The 20,011-nt window shown below is 45.2% G+C and overlaps 2 protein-coding genes across 2 annotated transcripts; both read right to left on the bottom strand.

Moving 5' to 3' along the window:
• Positions 1-390: 390 nt before the first annotated feature.
• Positions 391-13,267, bottom strand: dhx9 (DExH-box helicase 9). The gene is made up of 28 exons (XM_023335275.1): positions 13,170-13,267; positions 11,560-11,711; positions 11,350-11,490; positions 10,044-10,155; positions 9,839-9,975; positions 9,617-9,765; positions 8,252-8,298; positions 8,027-8,163; positions 7,864-7,953; positions 7,116-7,277; positions 6,957-7,034; positions 6,689-6,880; positions 6,483-6,624; positions 5,750-5,832; positions 5,523-5,679; positions 4,767-4,864; positions 4,474-4,687; positions 4,303-4,397; positions 4,154-4,227; positions 3,911-4,063; positions 3,675-3,835; positions 2,787-2,898; positions 2,554-2,715; positions 2,017-2,144; positions 1,716-1,945; positions 1,528-1,643; positions 866-1,066; positions 391-786 (listed from the first exon to the last, which is right to left on the bottom strand). Exons 2-28 carry the CDS (start codon positions 11,668-11,670, stop codon positions 528-530), a joined length of 3,741 nt encoding a protein of 1,246 aa, XP_023191043.1. The 5' UTR covers positions 11,671-11,711; positions 13,170-13,267; the 3' UTR covers positions 391-527.
• Positions 13,268-14,693: 1,426 nt separating this feature from the next.
• LOC106700125 (E3 ubiquitin-protein ligase TRIM21-like) lies at positions 14,694-18,711 on the bottom strand. Its single transcript, XM_023335357.1, has 2 exons — positions 18,674-18,711; positions 14,694-16,644 (listed from the first exon to the last, which is right to left on the bottom strand). Exon 2 carries the CDS (start codon positions 16,635-16,637, stop codon positions 15,345-15,347), a length of 1,293 nt encoding a protein of 430 aa, XP_023191125.1. The 5' UTR covers positions 16,638-16,644; positions 18,674-18,711; the 3' UTR covers positions 14,694-15,344.
• Between the last annotated feature and the right edge of the window lie 1,300 nt (positions 18,712-20,011).

The raw sequence follows: 20,011 nt of genomic DNA, 5'->3' as shown, positions 1-20,011 counted from the left end.
CTGATCAATGACCTGCTGATTGATCACAGCAGGTCAAAACTCCAGGACTCAGGTAGATCATTAAAGGACTAAATGGGATAAAAATCATTTTAAATAAACATCTGAACAGTTTATACTACAAAACCGAACCTAATCCAACTTTAAATTCATTGAACTTCACCAACTGTTCCACATTTATTATTATTCTCAGATGTTTTTAACTTTCTGCAAGAGAAGAATCTGGAGGAAGACGAGACGTCAAACTCTGCCCCCTGCTGGTGCTTCTAGAGAACTACAGTTTGATCTGTTCATCAGGTTTCACGTCCGATCAAAGGCAGGCGATGAAGATGAAGAGCAGGTGATGAAGATGAAGAGCAGATGATGAAGAGCAGGTGATGAAGATGAAGCAGCTTCAGGTGGAAACATCTCAGATTTATTGGAAACATTAATATAAACAAACATGGAGTCTCCAGAGAAACAGACGGAGGAAAGTTCACTCTGACCAACATTAACAAAGATCTGCTGAACGACAGGAGGTCTCACTCTGTTTAATATCCCCCTCTGTAACCCCCTCCCCCTCTGTAACCCCCTCCCCCTCTATAACCTCCTCCTCCATATCCTCCCCTGAAGCCTCCGCCCCTATACCCGCCTCCTCCCCCATAACCCCCACCCCCTCGGTACCCTCCATACCCTCCTCCTCCTCCTCTGTACCCCCCCCCTCCTCCATATCCTCCTCTTCCTCCGTATCCACCTCCTCCTCCTCCATCAAAGCGCGCCATCTTGGGAGGTCGCGGTCCGTCCCCCATCCTGCAGACAGACAGCAGACCCTTTAGCTGGATCTCAGCAGGTCGGGGTGTGGGAATCGAACCAACGGCCTCGACGGTACCTCTGGTTGGTGGCCATCAGGTTGATCCCGGCGGCGGAGGGTTTGGACACCTGTCTGATGGCGTTGAGCAGCTTCTCGTTGCCCTGGTCCAGCTGGTTGATGAACTCTGGGTCCTTGGTGACCTCCACCACCAGAGCCTCCAGGCCGGCCCGCAGGGCGGCGACGGCGCCCGCCGCCTCATGGCGGATCTTCAGCTTGATCCTGGAGGAAAAACGCCGACATGAGGAGAAGGATCAGGTGAAGCTGAGGAGTTCTGCTAGATTTACAAACGTTTTCATCGTAAATGTTTTGGTTTCTGAATATTTAGTTATTTTGTCCTTTTTTAGTTTGAACCCAGTTAAAGATTATTTCAGTAATCCACTGATCCTTCAGTCCTAATGAACCGAAATGGAACATGCTGCAGTTACGGTCCAAACAGAACCGGGTCTACCGGATCATCAGGAGGGAAACATCCTAAATATTCTGTGAGATCCAGAACCATCAGAACCATCAGAACCAATGAAAGAAACACAGGCGGGATTATTTCCCTCTATGATGATGATATCTGCTGATAATCTGGTGCTGATCCGGTCCCCCCGCTGAACCGGTCCTCCACCAGAATCGGACCCCCATCAGAACCGGTCCTCCACCAGAACCGGTCCCTGGATCCTCCGTGGTCTCACCAGTCGTCCAGCTCCACGATTTCCCCGTTGGAGCTGATCTTCTTGCAGGCGAACAGCAGCAGCTGCAGCGGACTCACCAGCGTCATCCCCTTAGCCGAGATGGCCCGGGTCCGGATCTGAAACAGAACCAGAACCTCAGCCGGGCGCCTCCAGACCCGCAGGAGTCCGGCCACGGCGGCGCCGCCCACCTTCTCTCCGAAGACGAAGAAGGGGGAGGGGTAATTGATGTCGTGGCTGCTGAAGGGGCAGTTGACGGAGGACTTGTGGATGAGCGCGTTGCGGCCCTCGGTGGTCAGGATCTTCCTCTTCTCCTTGTGGAAACAGACGTTGGGGTAGGAGCCGTAGGTCAGCAGAGACACCACCACGTCCAGGTTGTTGTCGGGTCCCACCGTGTTGAACATCTGGGTCATCAGGCAGCCTGCGGGAGGAAACGGACCGTCGTCGTCACTGAGCCGGGGCTCGGCAGACCGCCGCGGGGCGTTCAGGTACCTTCAGGAAACCCAGAGTTCACCAGGATGTCCTTCAGCTGCACCTTGGCCTCCCAGGTCATCCTCAGGGTGGACATGTTGAGACGTTTGTGTTCACAGAAACGGTTCTCAGCCTCTTCACCGTTAACCCTGAGCAGAACCAGGACAACAGCCGGGCTTTGATTAGACCAACTCATGTTTCTGCATGATAATGATGATATAACTGGACAATATCTAATGTTTGTTTCTTGTTTCTCCACTGGTGGCTGAATGACGATTTATGACTTTATTTTTGTGTTTTTTTTATGTAAAGCACTTTGACCTTTACCATGCTAACACTGACCAACACTGACCAACACTGACCAACACTGACCAACACTGACCAACACTGACCAACACATCAAACTCAAGAACTTTGGAAGAAAAAAAAGAGAAAATTGAAAAACTAAATCATGCAAATGGAAATGATTGAGCTCGTTCTATTTTATAATGAAATTAACTGATTTAGTTCTGATGTCAGGTCCGACAGAACCGACAGGCGGCGGTTCTGCTGGCTCACCTGACGTCGTCCCAGGCCTGGAAGACCGACAGCAGCGCCACGTGGTCCGAGAAGCGGCTGCCGGAGAAGTTCCTGTGGACGAAGCCGAGGCGCTTCCCGTCGTTGACGAACGGCTCTGGGAAACAGGAAGCGGCCGAGATGGTGCACATGGCGTCTCCGACACTGGGGGGCGACAGAGAGCCGTCAGAGAGCCGGAGAGGCTGCAGAAGAAGAGCGGAGCGGCAGACACCGACTGGAAGATGCAGCCCATGATCATCATCTTCCCCAGCCGAGGCTCGATGGGCAGCCGGGCCAGAATCCGACCCAACGGAGTCAGCTCATCGTTGGAGTCCAGGGCGTCCAGATCTGGAGAGGAACCAGTTAGACCAGTTACACAAGTTAGACCAGTAGAACCAGGAGAACCAGTCAGACACAGCTGAATCACTTAGACACGTAAAACCAGTCACACCAGTTAGACCCGTAGAACCAGTAGAACACGTTTGACCAGGAGAACCAGTTAGACCCAGTTAAACCAGTTAGACCAGTTACACATGAACATTCACATTTTCCACATTAACACAATTTAAACATAAATAAGAATTAAATGTTTTTTAATTTTCAGTTTGTCTGTAACAGTAAATAGATTTAATGTGATCACTTTGTTTTTAATTAATTTTATTTTAAATATTTTGTTTTTAAAAGTATTTTTTCTCTATATGATTGGTTCGTGTTGCTTTTACAGTGTAATCTGATTTATCCAGTTGTTTAGGTTTTCAAATTAATTGACATTTAATCACCTTATTAAAATAATAAGTCAGGTCATTTGTTGCCAGAAGATGATTTTAAAACCCTGATTATATTTTATAATAAACTTTATTTACTCAGCTCTAACATGAATGTCACCATTCTTACCAGATTATAACATAATCACACCTGCAGTCCATTAATCATATTTTTAGTCTCACGTTTTGTGTAAAATATTTATTAGACAACCTTAAACTCCAGTAGAAGTTAAAATCAGAGCAGCAGATGAAGCAGCCTCTCCACACAGCGCCCCCTGGAGGCTTTCAGGAGATATTCAGGCCTGTCTGTCCTGAGCTGGAAGAGATGAAACGTCTCTGAATCCCCAAAGCCCCTCCCACCTCTGAGTGTGAACTCCGCCTCGATGACGGCGTCCAGCGGCGGCGGTTCGATGGCCTTGGACAGGAAGTTGCCGATGCCTCCGAGCCTCAGCAGCTTGATGCTGAGCGCCACCTCGTGCAGCGGCGTCCTGAAGATCTCGGGGGTCATGTGCGTCTCCAGCCTGTGGGGAACATAAACACATGATGGCGTTCGCGGCTCGCGGCGGTTCCGGATGCGTCCGGGTCGGCCGGCCTACTTGTCGAAGCGAGCGCGACTGCACAGGTGGAAGCAGAAGCCGGGGCGCACTCGACCGGCGCGGCCCTTCCTCTGCTCCAGGTTGGTCTTAGAGGCCCAGACGGTGGCGTAGTTGGTCATGTTGTTATGGGAGGTGAAGAGCTTCACCTTCTGCCTGTCGGGACAAACTCAGGTTAATCAGGAGGGAACCAGGGCCGGACGGCAGGAGGTCAGGGGTCAGGAGGTCAGGGGGCGGAGCTCTTACTTGCAGGAGTCGATGACGTAGACGACGTCGTTGATGGTGATGCTGGTCTCAGCGATGTTGGTGGACAGGATGACCTGAAACGACGGGCCAAGAATCAACTTCCTGTCCGCCGGGAAGCGGAGCAGCTCCCGGCGTTTCCCAGAACCCACCTTGGTGACGCTGTCCGGAACCGGCTCGAACACCCGCCTCTGCTCCTCCCTGGGGATCTGGCTGTGCAGCGGCAGGATGCGGTACCGGCTACTTCCTGGAATCAGAACGACACTGCTGCGTTAGCTCACGTCTGGAGGAGATTCTGGCGCCGGAAGGGCGGGTTCCGGTACCGAAGTGCGGGTTGGTCTCCAGGTGCCGCTGCATGGAGTAGATGAGGTTCCAGCCGGGCAGGAAGACCAGAACGGCGCCGGCCACCTGCAGCGTCTCGATGTACCTCAGCAGCGCCTCCACCAGCTCAAACGACGTCTCCTTCTCACTGATCTGAGCCATGGAGCGCTTCGTCTCCGCCGTGTAGTCCGACCCGCAGATCAGGTTACAGTTGGTCTGCAGAGAGGACAGGTGACAACCAGAACCAGAACCAGGTTGGAGGCCCTCAGAACCCCATCAGACTCAGCGTCCTCACGTCATCGTCTCCGCCGTCCTCGTCTTTGTCCTTCTTCTTCCGGTCCATCGGCGGGGAGACGAAGTTAGTCATCTGGATGCAGTCTTCCAGGAAATACTCTGAGACAAACCGGATATTTCAGCCAAATATTTCACATCCAGGCACAAGAACCTCACTGGGAGGAGACGATCCCAGGGGATGGCAATGAAAAATTCAAGATGGCTGCCATGGTTGTCAAGGAAAATTCATATTTTAACTAAAACTTCCAATATATATACATATACATAACTGGACCCATAACAGTCATATTTTAGATTTTTCTAAATGGAAGATTAATTTCTGCATGAAAATCACAGATTATCTGAACATGTTTGGCATCAATTCACATCCTAAATATTTCGAACCATAGAAAACATTTTCTTGGTCTTGTGTTTCCTTTTCTCTGGTGGATATTTTTCAAAAATGGCTGCCATGGTTGTAATGGAGCTAATGCTAGCCATTAGGACGTCTTTATCTCCTTCCAGCCGATGAACCTGAGACTCGCCAACAGTAAAAACTCTGTTTCTTTTTCTGCTTCATTTGACTATTTTAGAGTAATAAGAGCAGGACGACCAAACGTGAAAACAAATGAGACATAAAATTTGTCCGACCTCAGGGGTTAGCATGCTAATGCTAGTATCCACACTTGACAGGTTTTTACGGTAACATGTGGCTCCGTTTACCATCGTGCAGAAGAACCAGAACCAGATGGATCCGTCTGGACTAGGCGGGGCTCACCTTGAACAGGGAAGGTCCGGCCGAACACCTCGATGATGGGGCAGTTGAAGAAGTATTCCCTGAACATGGTGGTGTCGATGGTGGCCGACATCAGGATGATGCGGACGTCCGGGAAGGCCTGGATCACGTCCCTGAGGACCACCAGCAGGAAGTCCGTCTGCAGCGGCAGAAACACGGTGAGAAACCTCAGAGCGGGTCCGGGTCCGGGTCCGGTCGGGTGAACTCACGTTGATGTCTCTCTCATGGATCTCATCGACGATGACGTGGCTGATCCCCCGGATTCCTGCTTCCAGCTTCCGGAGGAGAACACCTGGAGACGGGAACGTTTACTCCTCACATCTAACAGCTCAGAATAAAGTCAGTTTAATCACTGCAGAGATAAAAACCAATAAAACTTTTTCCTCAAACTTTAGCTTGGGTTTATTTACTTTTATGTCAGTAGATTTAAATATGTTTTAGCTGGAAATTATTAGTTTTTGTCTTGGATTTAAGCTAAAATTATTTACATTTCTTCTCTGTTTTGGTCATTTTAGCTCCAGTCCCCCAGGCATGAGATACTTTAATGAAAGGAATGAATTGATGAGATTTTGGTAGAAATGCAGCTGTAATAAATGTTAGACTCAGCTTTTGAAAGGAAGTCAAACAGTTTTTAGGTTTTTCTCTCAACAACAAGAAAGTTTTTCTGCTGGGACTCGGCTGTTTGTGCGTGTTGGCAAAATTCTCAAACTGCAGTCAGGAGCCCAAAACAAACCAGAGTCTCTTGAATATGAGACTTTGAGTCAAAGATTTTCTTGTTTAAATAGAATAAAAAAGTTATTTTAGGTTCAGCTGATCAGAAAGTCTGCAGCTAGATTCAGGTTTCGTCCTTTTAAACTCAGACCAATAATCATTTATCCTCAGTGTGTGTGGTTCTGGGCTGTGACCTGCAGCAGGGCTCCCCCTGCTGGCGGCTCTGCGTACCGACGGTGCAGAACAGGATGCTGGCGTGCGGCCGCGGCAGGACGGACTCGAAGCGGACGCTGTAGCCGCAGCTCTTCCCCAGGTCCTCTCCTCTCTCGTAGGCGACCCGCTCGGCCACAGACACGGCGCTGATCCGCCGGGGCTGCAGAGGGATCGGGTCAGAACCGGGTCTGAGCTCAGAGCCGTGGAAACGGGTCGGGTTCTACCTGCGTGACCACGATGTTGCAGTCGGAGGCGCGGCCGCCCTTGATGAAGCGGTCCAGGATGTACTGCGGGACCTGCGTGGTTTTGCCGCAGCCCGTCGCTCCTCTGATGATCACCACCGGGTTCTGCTCCACCGTCGCCATGATCTCCTCCTCAAACTGCTGGACAGGAAGCTGCGCTCGCGCCGACAGGATCTGGAGGACGGCAGGAGGCGGGTAAACGTTTGGGTCGGGCCAAGACGGCGGCGGAGGATCGGCGAGGCGGGCGGACCTTCTGCAGGTTCTCATCGTGTTCCAGTTGGTACATCAGCTCGCCGTGCAGATCGCCGCTGATCTGCTCCGGAGTGCACTGGACCGGAAGAACCACAAGTCAGAACCCGACCGGACCCGACCGGGACCTGTCAGAACAGGAGGAGCGAGGGTCTCCTACGTAGGCCAGCGGTCCCTCGTCGATGTTGCTGCTGGTCCAGGGGTTCCAGTTGACCTGCGGCGGCGACCAGGGGACGACGCCGCTGCTGCTCTGCTTCTGAGATGGCTCGAAGGCGGCCATCTTTCCCTGGACCAGAGACACCGGGGCGCCGGGGTCCGCAGGCTGAAACGACACGGTTCAGGTTGTTACTGCCCTCTGCAGGCCAGGAAGGAAACTACAACCACCAGGTTCTGCTTTAAAACGATCCAACTTTTACTGGAGGGTTTGATCAGCAGGTTAACGCTGAAGCTGAAAACTCCCACATTTATTAACGTCAGTGAAGGCATCAGCTGCAGGTCGTCGATAGTTAGCAGGAACAGAAATAATAATGTCATGATCTGTCTCAGGTCCAACAGAACTTTCTTTAGAAGCTGCTGTTTATTTTTTACTGTTGATATGAAACTGATAAGTTTGGATTCAGAACCAGTCACTGAACAGTTAAAGGTTCTGCTCAGAACCGGATTCATTTCACACAGAACTCACTGTGGTCCGATTAATGATCATAAACAATCCTCAATAAAAAGGTCCAATCAGTCTAGGCCCTCTAGTACCGGGTCTCTGGTACCGGGTCCTGGACAGAACAACCCATTTCCTGTACTGACTCAGATCTGTTTCTTATTCATCGTTCTGAGCCCACCCAGCCTGGCCCATCAGAACCGGACCAGCTGGTTCTGATGGTTCTGAGGCGGACCCGGTTGAGGGGACTCACAGGCGGGGGGATGTGGACTCCCAGCTCCTGGACCACGGCGGCCAGCTGCTGCTGCAGGTCTGGAGCCACGTTGACCTCGTAGGCCTCCAACTGGAACAGACAAACAGAGGGTCAGGTTCTGCTCCGGTTCTGATGGCTGGAGTGGTCCGACCGCAGCTGGTACCGTCTCGCCCTCCTTCTTCTTGGTGACCCCGGAGTACGGCTCGATGACCCCCAGGTGGTACAGCTGCCGGACCACGGACAGTGCGCAGGACTGGGCCGCCAGCTTCTTGTTGGAGCCGTGTTCCCGGGCCGTGATCTCTGAGGGGAACCAGAGCAGCGGGTTAACCAGAACCAGAACCACGGACTGGACCGGGCCGCTGGTTCTGGTTCTGAGAGGAGCTCTTACTTCTGCCCAACTGCCTCACAAACAGCTGCATCTCCGCGATGAAGCTCCTGCAACACAAACATCCTGCTTCACTTCCTGTGCTCACCAAAATAAAAGCACATCGCCATTATCATCATCATCATTATCTTCGTCATGGTGGTCCAGTGAGGAGCAGAACTCACCTGTGGCGCCACCGGCAGGAAGTCTGCATGTGTTTCTGCGGGACTTTCCGGATCATTTACCAGCAGCAGCAGCAGCTCTGCCCTGCAGTGACACCAGAAATCACAACCAGACTGCAGCTGACCCTCATATTAGCCCCGCCCCTTCATCCTGCCCCCCTCACCATGACCCCACCCCTCATATTAGCCCCGCCCCTTCATCCTGCCCCCCCCATCACCATGACCCCCGCCCCCTTCACTCCCGCCCATGGGACCGCTTTAGAGCGTCTAAACGCCGTCCCATGTCTTACTTCGGTTCGGTTGTGAGTTCTGGTGTCACCTTGTTTTTAGCAGGTTCGACCCGATTCACCAGCTAAACATCTGGTACCGACCAGGACCTCAGAGGGGTCAACCTGGACCCAGTACGAACAGGTCGGTGAACACAGAGGTCTACAGCAGGGTACCAAAGGTGAAGCTGGTTCTGGTGTTTGGGTTCTGGTCAGAGGTTCTGAGACCGCTCTGGTGTAGCCGACACACCCTGGAGGTCTCTGGGTTTGAGCCGTCCAGCACAAAAACATGCAGAACTTCCTGCCGACCGCCCGGTTTCATCCCGGCCTCCGACCCGGCCCAGGAGGAAGAGAAGGAGTCCAGCTGAGGTTGGATACACAGACCAGAACCTCTGATGGGCCGGTTCTGGTTCATCAGGGATTAGAAAGTGAGAAGCAGTCCGGCCCGGTTCTGCTCTTCCTCTCCTAGATAACCCACTGAAGCAGAAAGTAATCCCGGTTCAGTCCATTTGCTCCGTCTACCAAGTCTGGTTCTGGTTCTGTTGGATAGCTCTTTCTGTTCAAAGTGGGTCTTTTCTTTCTACTGTCGCCTTGTGCTTGATCAGGAGGAACTGATGTTTCAGAGTAAAGAGAACCACAGAAAAGCTTAACTTAAAGTCCGAACAGAACCTCAGACCCAATCCAGACTTCAGCAGAAACATTTCTTCATGCTGCGATCTCAGATTATTACCAGATTATTATCAGATTATTACCAGATTATTATCAGATTATTACCAGATTATTACCCTAATATTTCTGACTCAGGCGTTCATGACAGACACGATCAGAATCTATGATAAGATGTGAAAACCCGGCCCGGTTCCTGTGTCTAACAGCTCAGTCTGGATCTGGTCTGAAGTTCTGCTGCGGTTCTTAGACCCAGCCGGTCCTCCGGTCCAGACCTGTTGTGGTCCGGTCCCACTTGGCTGTACTTATACTCAGCACTGGTTTTCTCCTTCTGGAAGAACTGGTTCAGACGGGCCTTGGCGTTCTCCAGGGTCCAGTTTCCGTGCAGGTTGGCGTTCAGATCCACCTCCTCCGACTCCAGAGTCTGAGAAGGAGAACAGATCCATCAGATGGAACCGGTTCAGCCTCAGAAACCCAGCCCGACCCCAGCCTGGTACCGCCTGGGCCTCCTGCTCGTTCCTGCGGGCGTAGTACTCCTTCAGGTTGGCTCCTCGCTCCCACTCCGCTCCTCCTCCTCCACCTGAGTAACCCAGTCCAGTTACTCCTGGAACCGGTCCACTGACACCAGTTTCCCCTGAAACATAAACCAGAGTGAGAACTCCCAGAGGTTCTGTGTTCAGTTCTGATCCAAACAGGACTTACCTTGTTCCTCTTTAACAACCAGGTGAGGAGGCAGAGGGCCGCTGGGAGGAAGGTTCCCGAAGGTTTCTCCTCCTCCTCCTCCGTCCGGCTGGTCACCTGCAGGAGGACCGACCTGCAGGTCCAGAACCGACAATTAGCTCCAACCTTTAGAGGGTTCTGACTGAATAATAATAAAACACTTTATCTGAACGAGAAACACAGAACAGAAAAATAAAAATATAAAACGATAAAAAGGCTTAGATCAATAAAAAGCTAAATTAATGTTAGAAAGAAATGACATTAGACAGAAAAAGCCAGTTTGAAGAAATGAGTTTTAAGGTTAGATTTAAATGATGGCAGAAAATCTGAATTATGGAGAAATTCTGTTTAGTTCAGTTTAGGAAAGTTTTGACCATGATTTAATTTCACAGAGGTAATCTGAAGAGAAGAATGGTGGAAGGATGCAGCCGGGTCTCATTAGCACAGCAGGAAAAATGATCTTCTGGAAACAAGACCAAGTGGAAGAAGAATCATGATAAACAGCAGAGGACCAGAACCAGAACCCTGAGGAACACCTGGGGTAACTGGGGATGACTCTGACTTGAAGTTCTTGAGTTGGACATAAATCTGTTGCAGTAAGCAATAAATCAATTAATCGCTTGATGAATTAAAACAAGCTCTATAATTTTCCTTTCACAGGATTTTCCTCTCTTCCTACCAGACTGGATGATAAAAGTTTCATTCTGGCAATTTGGTCTCAACTACGCAGTTTTTTGAAGGACAAAGCTGTTTGCAGAGACTTCATGATCATTTTATTTTGTTGTTTCTATTGTTATTTATTTATTCTGGATATTTATCTTTGAGAATGTGTCCTTGCATTATTATGCCACTATATTAGTTGAAAATGGTCTCAAATCAACAATATTGTCATTTATTACAATAACTTCTGGGACCATTAATTGTCCTGCATTGTGACAGGACCAGGTGGACAAAATGTCAACGGTCTTCAGGTACGACTTGAACACATTCAAAGAATGAACTTTGTCCTCTTTACACACAGATATACAAAACTAACTCAATGGAAATGGCAATAGTGACATGCTTTATTTGAAAAAGGTTATTTTATCTTTTTCCTGTTTTCTGTCACCTTGATGTGAGTGGAGTCTGCTCGTCTACTTCATTCCTTTGTTTTAAAGAAAGTTGTGCAGTTTGTTTTACATGGAGATGAGAGTCATATAACTGAACAATTTGTTAAAAACCTAATAAACAAAGTGTGAAAAAAATATAATTAATGAGCTTTGTTGTGCTGGGTAACCAGAACACTGACCCCGATGGCCGGGACCTCGGCTGCGTTTATCTCTCCGACCCGGACCAGATAGTTAACGAAGTCCCGGGCAGCGTTGGTCTGAGCGTCCTTCTTGTTGGTGGAGTTCCCCATCCCGATGTAGTTGAAGCCGTCGACTCGGACCTGCAGGAGGAGAGACTCGGGTCAGAACTGAAGTGTGGAGCTGCTGCTGAACAGCGATGGAGGACTCACTTCACACATGAACTTCTGCCTGTTCTTGTTTCCTGCAGCTCGGATGTCGTAGCTGGGAGTTAGCTTCTTCTTCCCGCACCAGGCGTACAGGAAGTTCTTGATGTCCGCCATGATGGAACGCCAGGAAGGAGACGGCCCTCTTTTGATCCCACCTTAAAGTTACACAAACCATTTTAATCAAAGAGGCAGTAAATATTTCCACTGAAGTTCAGGGTTTGTCCACTGACTTCTGGTCCAAATGTATGGAGGACTGATCCTGCCAAAATTAGCAATAAATAAAGAAATAAGTAAATGGATGAAGTAATGTGCCAAATACTGCATCCAATATATATATATATATATATATATATATATATATATATATATATATATATATATATATATATATGAATAAAAATATGCTAAATGAATGTCAAATATGAAAAAATAAACTAATAATGAAATAAAAAGGGAAACTTATTAATGAAACAATAAAATTAGAAATGAAACAGAAAATGTGATGTAGTTACATTTATACTATTGAAAATTAGCATTTATGTCACACTTTGTCAACTAAGCTGGGAAAGGTTTTAATTTTTGGATGAAACATTTGTCAAATAAATTATCAAGCCCTATATTCATTTCTATATTTATTTTGGCAGGATCAGTCCTTCATACAATTTAGCTTAATTTAATCAGGTAAAAAAAAGAAAAAAAAAGAAACATAACTTGGTACAAATATTTTCTACTGAGGTCCAGCTTTAAGGATCCAGCTTAAAGCAAACCTGCAGAAACTACAGACTGACAGACAGTCTGTAGTTTAGACAGTCTACAGACTGACAGACAGTCTGTAGTTTTATCAGTCTACAGACTGATAGACCGTCTGTAGTTTAGACAGTCTACAGACTGACAGACAGTCTGTAGTTTCTGATGAATAATGTAAAATATGTAAAGAAAAAAACAGAGAATACTGGAAACATCCAACTCCATGTTTTAGACTGTGTGGACATGCAATGAGTTTAAACTGCTATAAATTAAGTTTTATTTAGCCAGAACTGAGGCCAGAGAACCAGAACTGGTCCCATCTGGACTGGACTACCCAGCAGAGAGTTGAGATGATTTCCCAGGAAACAGTTAGTGGAAAATGTAAGCTGATTTCTGTCTGACTAAATCTGGCCACATGTACATGGTGACGGTATGTGCGTCCGGAGGTGATGTTCAGAAACTCCAGCGGATATATTTAACTGCATTAGACGACCTTATTCACGTCCCAGATCATTTAGAGAAATTGTTTTATAAACTTCAAAAGTGGATCCAAGAAGGTCGGAACCGGGGATAAAAGAGGGCAAGTCCAGCTACTGTTAACATTTTACCTCTTTTAGTTGTAACTTTCACACATTACGCACTCATTATACGCACTATTACGCCAGGGAGCTACTTCCTGATTCCTTTTAATTATAACATTATATAAACATTACATTTAACTGCTAGCACAAGTAATGCATGCTAAGCTAATAGTAGCCGTGTGCTAACAGCAGTTTTGTCTTCAGAGACGCTTACTTTCCCTCACAGAGACACAAAACGGGGTTAATAACAAATAAAGGACAATAAACACAATTTTTTTTACTCACAATGAAGTCAGAAATTAGGAATGTCTCTCTGGAATCCCACAAACTGACAGAAACATAAGAAAACGTTGATTTCCCTCAAATCCTACCGGTTAGTAATAAATCTGTACCGCCACCATCTGGTCCGGAGGAGGAATTACACTGTTTCGTGTTTCTCCAGCTACCAGTGCAAGGATTTCTGGTGTAGGAGTTTGATGTGGAAAAATTACAGTTAGGTTACACCTGCTAGTTGTATTGCTATATGTTTATTCTAAGTTCTGTATTTTCCCACCAAGTTAAAGCTGTTTGGGTTTCATGCACGAGGTTGAACGTTGTTTTTCCCAGCTGCATGGGAACCAGCCTGATTCCCAGGCTTTGGATCCCTTTGTACAAAACTCATGTGTTTCTCTGCCTGGCAGAGCTTTCCGTTTCAGACTTGCTTCATTACTGATTGTCCTGTGACTCTCTGAGTTGTGCAAAATTCATGAATAAACCTGACTGAGTGATTTTACCTGAACAGTGCTTGGAAATAGTTTTTTCCACAACAGAGTTATATTTTATTTTATTTTATTTTGTGTCTTTCACAAAAATAAAACAAAAATTTAATTCTGTTTGTAGCATTAAAATATAATTTATAATCCTATAAATCAATACTGTAATAATTGTCAGTGTTTATAAATATTGGCTTTAATGGTGAAAATAGATCAGAAAAATTAGTTAGAAACCACATATATCATGGATACACTATAACATATAAAGACCTATTTCCGTTTTTTATATGTTATATAAAGAGTGGCAGGTAAAACAATGTACTTTTTAAATCATAAATCACTGTAATCATTGTATCCCTCTTTTAATTAAAGCGCTTGTTCTAGAATAGCACCCCTCGTGGTAGCATCGTGGTGTAGCAGCTCTCTTAGCCCTGATTTGTTCTTTCTCTAAAGGTTTAAACAAACTTCCTCGGCCTCCTGGAAACATTACCATCCATGCTTATGGGTGTGAACCTGCGACCGTATCACCAAAACGTTCCAACAACTTCTTCTGATGCAGAAATGAAAGTCCTCTGTGATGAATATTATTTACTGTCCATCAAACAGAACAACGAGGCATCTTGGAACCTGCATAAATATAGTTCTGCATTTATAAAGAGGAACGATGGCTGTTTAAAGGGAATAAAGCTGCAGACCTGACAAAACATCAGAAACATCAACACACAGGTAGAGGACAGTGGTGTCTTCTCAATCTGCTTTTCATAGCAGAATGAAAGTCATGAAGCCTTTTCTGATTAAATAACAGATTTATCTAAATCTGGGCATAAACCGAGGATTCATTTTTGATCTGAACCTGTTTTAACCAATCGTTGTATTTTTGTTCCACGTCATCTTTTGTAGAAAAATCTGTTACATTCTCCATTTGTCAGATCATAATGCAGCTTTGCTCCAAGTTCACGTAAAAATAAATGAGAATAGACCAAAGAGTTCTGATATGTCCTTTTTATTAGTTTCCAATCAACCAGGTTCCCCTGATACCATTATTAGTTACACCAGTTTCTCCAGAATAAGATACAGAATTAATCTGAGCATCAGTTAAAATAAGTTTCAATAAAGTCAAGAAATACATTTAAACACAACATAGTCGAGATAAAAACACTGAAATAGAATCAATAATTCTCCATATATGTCACTTTTACTCAGTGATTCTACCAACAGTTCAGTTAGAAACAATAAAAATGGCGGCAGGAGGAACATGTGACTGGTTCTGGTTCTGGTTCTGGTCCAGAACCGGGAATAAAACCTGCTTCTAACTGGCCCAGTTATAAAAGTATCAGCCGGACCTCTTTAACACATAATGTTTACAGTGAATAACTGTTTTCATATGATTAGTTATGAGTTTTTCCTTCAGTTTTATTTTACTGTTAGCTTTAATTTAGTTTCTTTGAGTTTCTAGTTTTATATTTTAAAGCAGAACAACAGACTGGATCTGGAACTAAAGGACAACTGCTGCTTCTTTAATATAACTTTGTTTTATGTTTTCTCTCTGATCATAAGTACTTTTATAAATAATATATAAAGGAAGTTCTAGATGGATGTAAGATCTGAGGATATGAGAGGAGCTGAATTTAAAGCTGAGCTAATCAGGCGATCATATTAGGATTTTACTGCAGAGTCTCAGATTGATTCTTCATGGAGATTCATCAGATCAACGACCAGCCTGATCAACAGGACAGATGATCAGAGGAGCAGAGTTTTTACCACCATCATTAAGGCCAGGACCAAAGTATGGGTGGAGTTTCTCCTTGAAGCAGCAGCCAGTAAAGGAGTAGATCAGAGCTGCAGCATCTACATCATAGAAGGAGACCAGACCCTCCTCATAATCCACAAACACCCCCACCTTCTGAGGACCAGGATGGAGATGGAGACGGATTAGAGATCCAACAAAAGCTAAGTACTCATATCCATTTCTCAACCCAACAGCCCAGAAACCGTTCTGAGGACTGAGGTTGATTTTTCCTTTCCTGTCAACAGACTCTCTAACCACTCCTAAAGTCCAGTCAGTCTTTCCTTTAACTTGAACCTCAAAGTAAAATCTGCCTGAAGAGAAACTCTGCTGTCCTAAAACAGAAACACACTTAGAAAATCTCTCTGGATTGTCTGAAAGTTTCTTCTTCACATCTTCATGTTTCACTTGTTTTCCATCATCAGACAGGATGAGGTTAGGATGAGCCGTATCAGGATCCAGAGTCACATCCACTGCAAACTGCTGGATCCTCTTCATCTCCAATATCTTCTCCTTATTCTGCTCAAACAGAGCCACAGCTCTCACCACAGTCTCCTCATATGATGGTGGATGAACTCTGACCTCTGTCCAGGTCTTGGTGGGTGGAGCATCTTTCAGGGAGGAGAATCTTTGGAGGAGGTGGAGGTGATCTTCATCCTGTGAGAGCTGCTTGACCTCAGAGCTCCTCTTCTTCAGCTCAGAGATCTCCTGTTCCAGATCTCTGATGAAGTCTTCAGCTTCTTTCTCTGTAGTTTCCTGTTTGTCTTGGATCTCCTTGAGGAGCTCCTTCAGGCCTCTCTCAGCAGACTCTATCAGAGCCGTGAAGACCTGAACACCTTCTGCTTTCTCTCTGTCTGCAGCATCTTTACTGATCTTCACCGACTCTCTGATCTCCTGGATCTTCAGTCGTCTTTCCTGGATCATCTCCTGAACTTCAGCCTCCGTCTCCCCCATCCAATCTTTTAACAATCTGTTCCGCAGGTCATTTTTTAAAATGTTCTTTAAAATCGTGAAGATCATCTCCCTGCATCGATCAAGTGTGTATATCTGCACCATCAAGTCCACCATGTCAAAGGTTTTTGCTCCTTCCAGGTGTTTTTTCTTGATTGCTCTGAGTTCAGGAAGAGTCTCAGGTTGCTGCAGGAACCACTTGAATTTATCAAAATCTTCCTGACTTAATTCTTCCAAAGTGTTCAAGATGTCTTCTTTCTTCATCTTCACTCTGAACAAAAGCATAAAACACAGTGAAACAAAATCTGTTTGTGATACAAGAAAATAAGGCTGGACAGCAGTTTATACAAACTAAACACGACTTTTTATTGCAGAATGTTATTAATTCTGTGAAAATTAAAGATTTTCACTGCCTTGCATGCGGTCAGAGATAATATAATTAAAATATGCTGAATGTGTGGAAGGTTGAGGAATAGATATCCATCCAAGCATTTTCTATACTAGACATGCTATAGCATAAACATGCTCTCACTGTAGAGTTTTATGAGATTCAGACATCTGAAATTCTTTTTTCACACCTTTAATCTATTTCTATATTTTCAGATTTTTTAGGTTTAGGTTCTGTATTCAGTATACACTCACTGGCCACTTTATTAGGTACACCTGTCCAGCTGCTCATTAACACAAATGTCAAATCAGCCAATCACATGCAGTGAGGTGTGGTCAGGGGAGGCAGAGCTTCACCTGTCATCATGGAAAAATAATATATAATTATCAAATGATTTATAATGCTATTTTTACCACGTGGTTTGTACTATGAAGTATTTATCTTTCATTTAGCTTAACTGTCGAATATTGACTGTCCACACAGTAATATTGGGCTTTTAGAGATGCCGTAGTTCTTGTTCTGCGCATGGGATGATATAGTCATTCGTTCAGGCACTTGGGTTTGTTTCCACGCGTTTCATACGTGCCACCAAGTAATAAAGTATAATTCATAACAATGAAATGCAGAATGAGTTAAGGCCAAAATTAAACATGGCTGACACCTCAGGCCTCAAAGACTAATGGATAAAATCAAAATAAAATAAAATCTGTTTCATTTCATTATCAGTATAAGTTGGTATTTTTTCCTAGATACTAATGAGACCATCAAGGTCACGAGACCCTGGCCAGTCTAATAACCCTGAAGGCCTCATTGGGGACAACAATAGATATTAGATATTCCTCCATCAGTGATCATTCCTGATTACATCCTATAAATTTGATTCTCCCAACCTGAATTTCAGAACTGAAGAAGTCTTTTGGATGAGAAGGGAAACGTCTCCAAGTTAACAAGAAAAGTTCAGTTTCCTTCATACACAAATCTCAAAATTATAATGTTCAGGATCACTGAGAATCTTCACCAACATTTTTCTTATGTGCTTTATTATCCTTATAATTATGGAGGCATAAACAATGAATTTTCCAGCACCATTTCAGTGAGAGCTGAAGGTTCTTCTCTCCTTTAGTAAGCAGTAAGCTGAGGCTCCAGCTTCAGGCCTGAACGGTTCCTAAAGACAAAAATATTCATCCTGTTCCACTGGTTCAGTGGAACAGGATGAAACTCTAGAGGACATTTTAATGTATTTACTATTGCACAAGTAGAATGGTCTGGTTTGACTATCACTGACTTCAATCAACAACACACACTGAAGAAAATAAGTATTTCAACACGCTGCAACTTTGCAAGGACTTCAACAGAACAATGTGAACATTGTCCCAACAAAGGCTGTAGAACACAAACACAAAAAGCAGCAGACCCAAACTGTTCCCAAACAACTGAGAGGGAACCGTCTCTGTTAAATATCAGGTCTGGTTCACGACTTCTTCACTCAGCATAATATTGAAAGAAACTCTGTAATAAAAAATTACAGCCTAGAAATTATTCTTGAATTGTGAAAAAATATAAATCCTTTTTTTAAACTTTTGTCTTTATAAATTCACTGACGGATTGAACTGCAGGATGGCAGCTGATTGCATGAAAACAAATGTTGCATTTTCTGTTTGTCCTCTGGGAACTCTGGCTTCCTCTCAGTCCAAAAGCTTGACTGTAGCTTTCACTGATTTCTCTGAACTGCCTTGGTACGTCTGTCCATCGAAGATCTGTCTTGGATCGCTACTTTTTACTTGTACAAGTATTGCTACTGAATTGTCAGTACAGCTTTTCGGGAAGCTTCCCTCCACTGCTGAAACTCACTGCTGTGCTGCGTCCTGTGCTTCCTTGCTAAAACTCAACAAATATCCTGGGTCGTTCTCACCAGTGTTTGATTCAGCTGCTGAGTTTGTTTGTCTGGCCTCCAGCTGTGCTCATGTTCTGACAGGTTTCACTTTAATGTGTCTATGTGAAGTTAAAGTATTTAGAGGTGGAGCTCCACCTCTGACTCCACCTGTTTTTCCTAGAATTGTTTTCTCTTTTATGTTTATCTATAAGTGCTGTCTTAATGAAAATTAATTAAGAAGTGCATTATGTACTGAAGGTTGTATAGCACAGCTCATGCTAAAACTTCAAGGTACATGTTTGAGTCAAATGAACATTGTTCTTTTATTCTATGAACCACAACATGTCTCCGAAATTCTGACCAAAAATGTAGCATTTATTTGCAGAAAATGAGAACGCAACCAAAACAATTCATGACAAATGCTAATGTTTTAACTCAGGAAGAGCTCAGAAAACAATATTTGGTGGACTAACAGTGCAGTGGTCTCTTAATTTCACTCTAAATATACAGTATGATATATATAAAAGGTTTAGATCAAAGCTGTTTCATGTAGATATTGACCTTGTCAATATCAAGTCAAAGAGCCAGTATATAAATGTTTTGAGTCCAGTTGGTTTACTGGCTTTAATACTGCAGTTACCTGAGTTCGCCCGAGCATAAAGCCCCAGGTGGGAACTGTTGCCACACTAAAACATTCTTCCTGTTGTACTAGTTGAACCACAAACCTGACTGTTGTGTGGAAACTGAACAAGGGTTGGCATGGTGTCGATATTCAACAGTCAAGAAGCAATTTTGACATTGAACTTCAGGAGTGGTTTCACTGTTGCCACAATGTAGAGTCTGATTAAAGAGTTTAGACTGAAAATTGCTCAGACCAAATGTTAAGAACTTCATTAGCGCCTTGGCTACCTGTGGCAGGTGCTGTGATCTTTCAAAGAGGGATGGCTTCAGGAAAACAAAAGGCAGCACACATGACTGTCATCAGTTTGGTTCTGGGCAACAGACCCTCACAGTTCACCAGGAAACGCTTAAAGAGCTCACCAACATTCAATGTTCCCTTAAAAATTCAATGAATGTTTGTGCAGTGGTATTCCTTAAGGCTCTGAAACACTCAAAGCACGACCCACGTATGGAGGCTTAGTCCTGGTGGCCCAGGTCCCAGGTTCCATTTCCAGCCTGGCGACATTTGCAGCAGGTCTTCCCCTCGGTCATTACCCACTTTCCTGTCCACTAGTGATGGGTCCGGCAACACCGATGCGTCCCCTCATGCATCAAGCCCATAGACCAAAACCCGCGTCGGTGCGCATATTGATTTCAGCAAGTCACGTGACCGATACAGAAACTGTTTTGAAATGACGCTGAGGCGCCAAACTGTGT

Source organism: Xiphophorus maculatus, chromosome 6 (assembly GCF_002775205.1).
Source record: "Xiphophorus maculatus strain JP 163 A chromosome 6, X_maculatus-5.0-male, whole genome shotgun sequence".
Lineage (NCBI taxonomy): Eukaryota > Metazoa > Chordata > Actinopteri > Cyprinodontiformes > Poeciliidae > Xiphophorus > Xiphophorus maculatus.
Note: the sequence above shows the minus strand (reverse complement) of the source record. Positions and strands in the feature narration are given on the sequence as shown.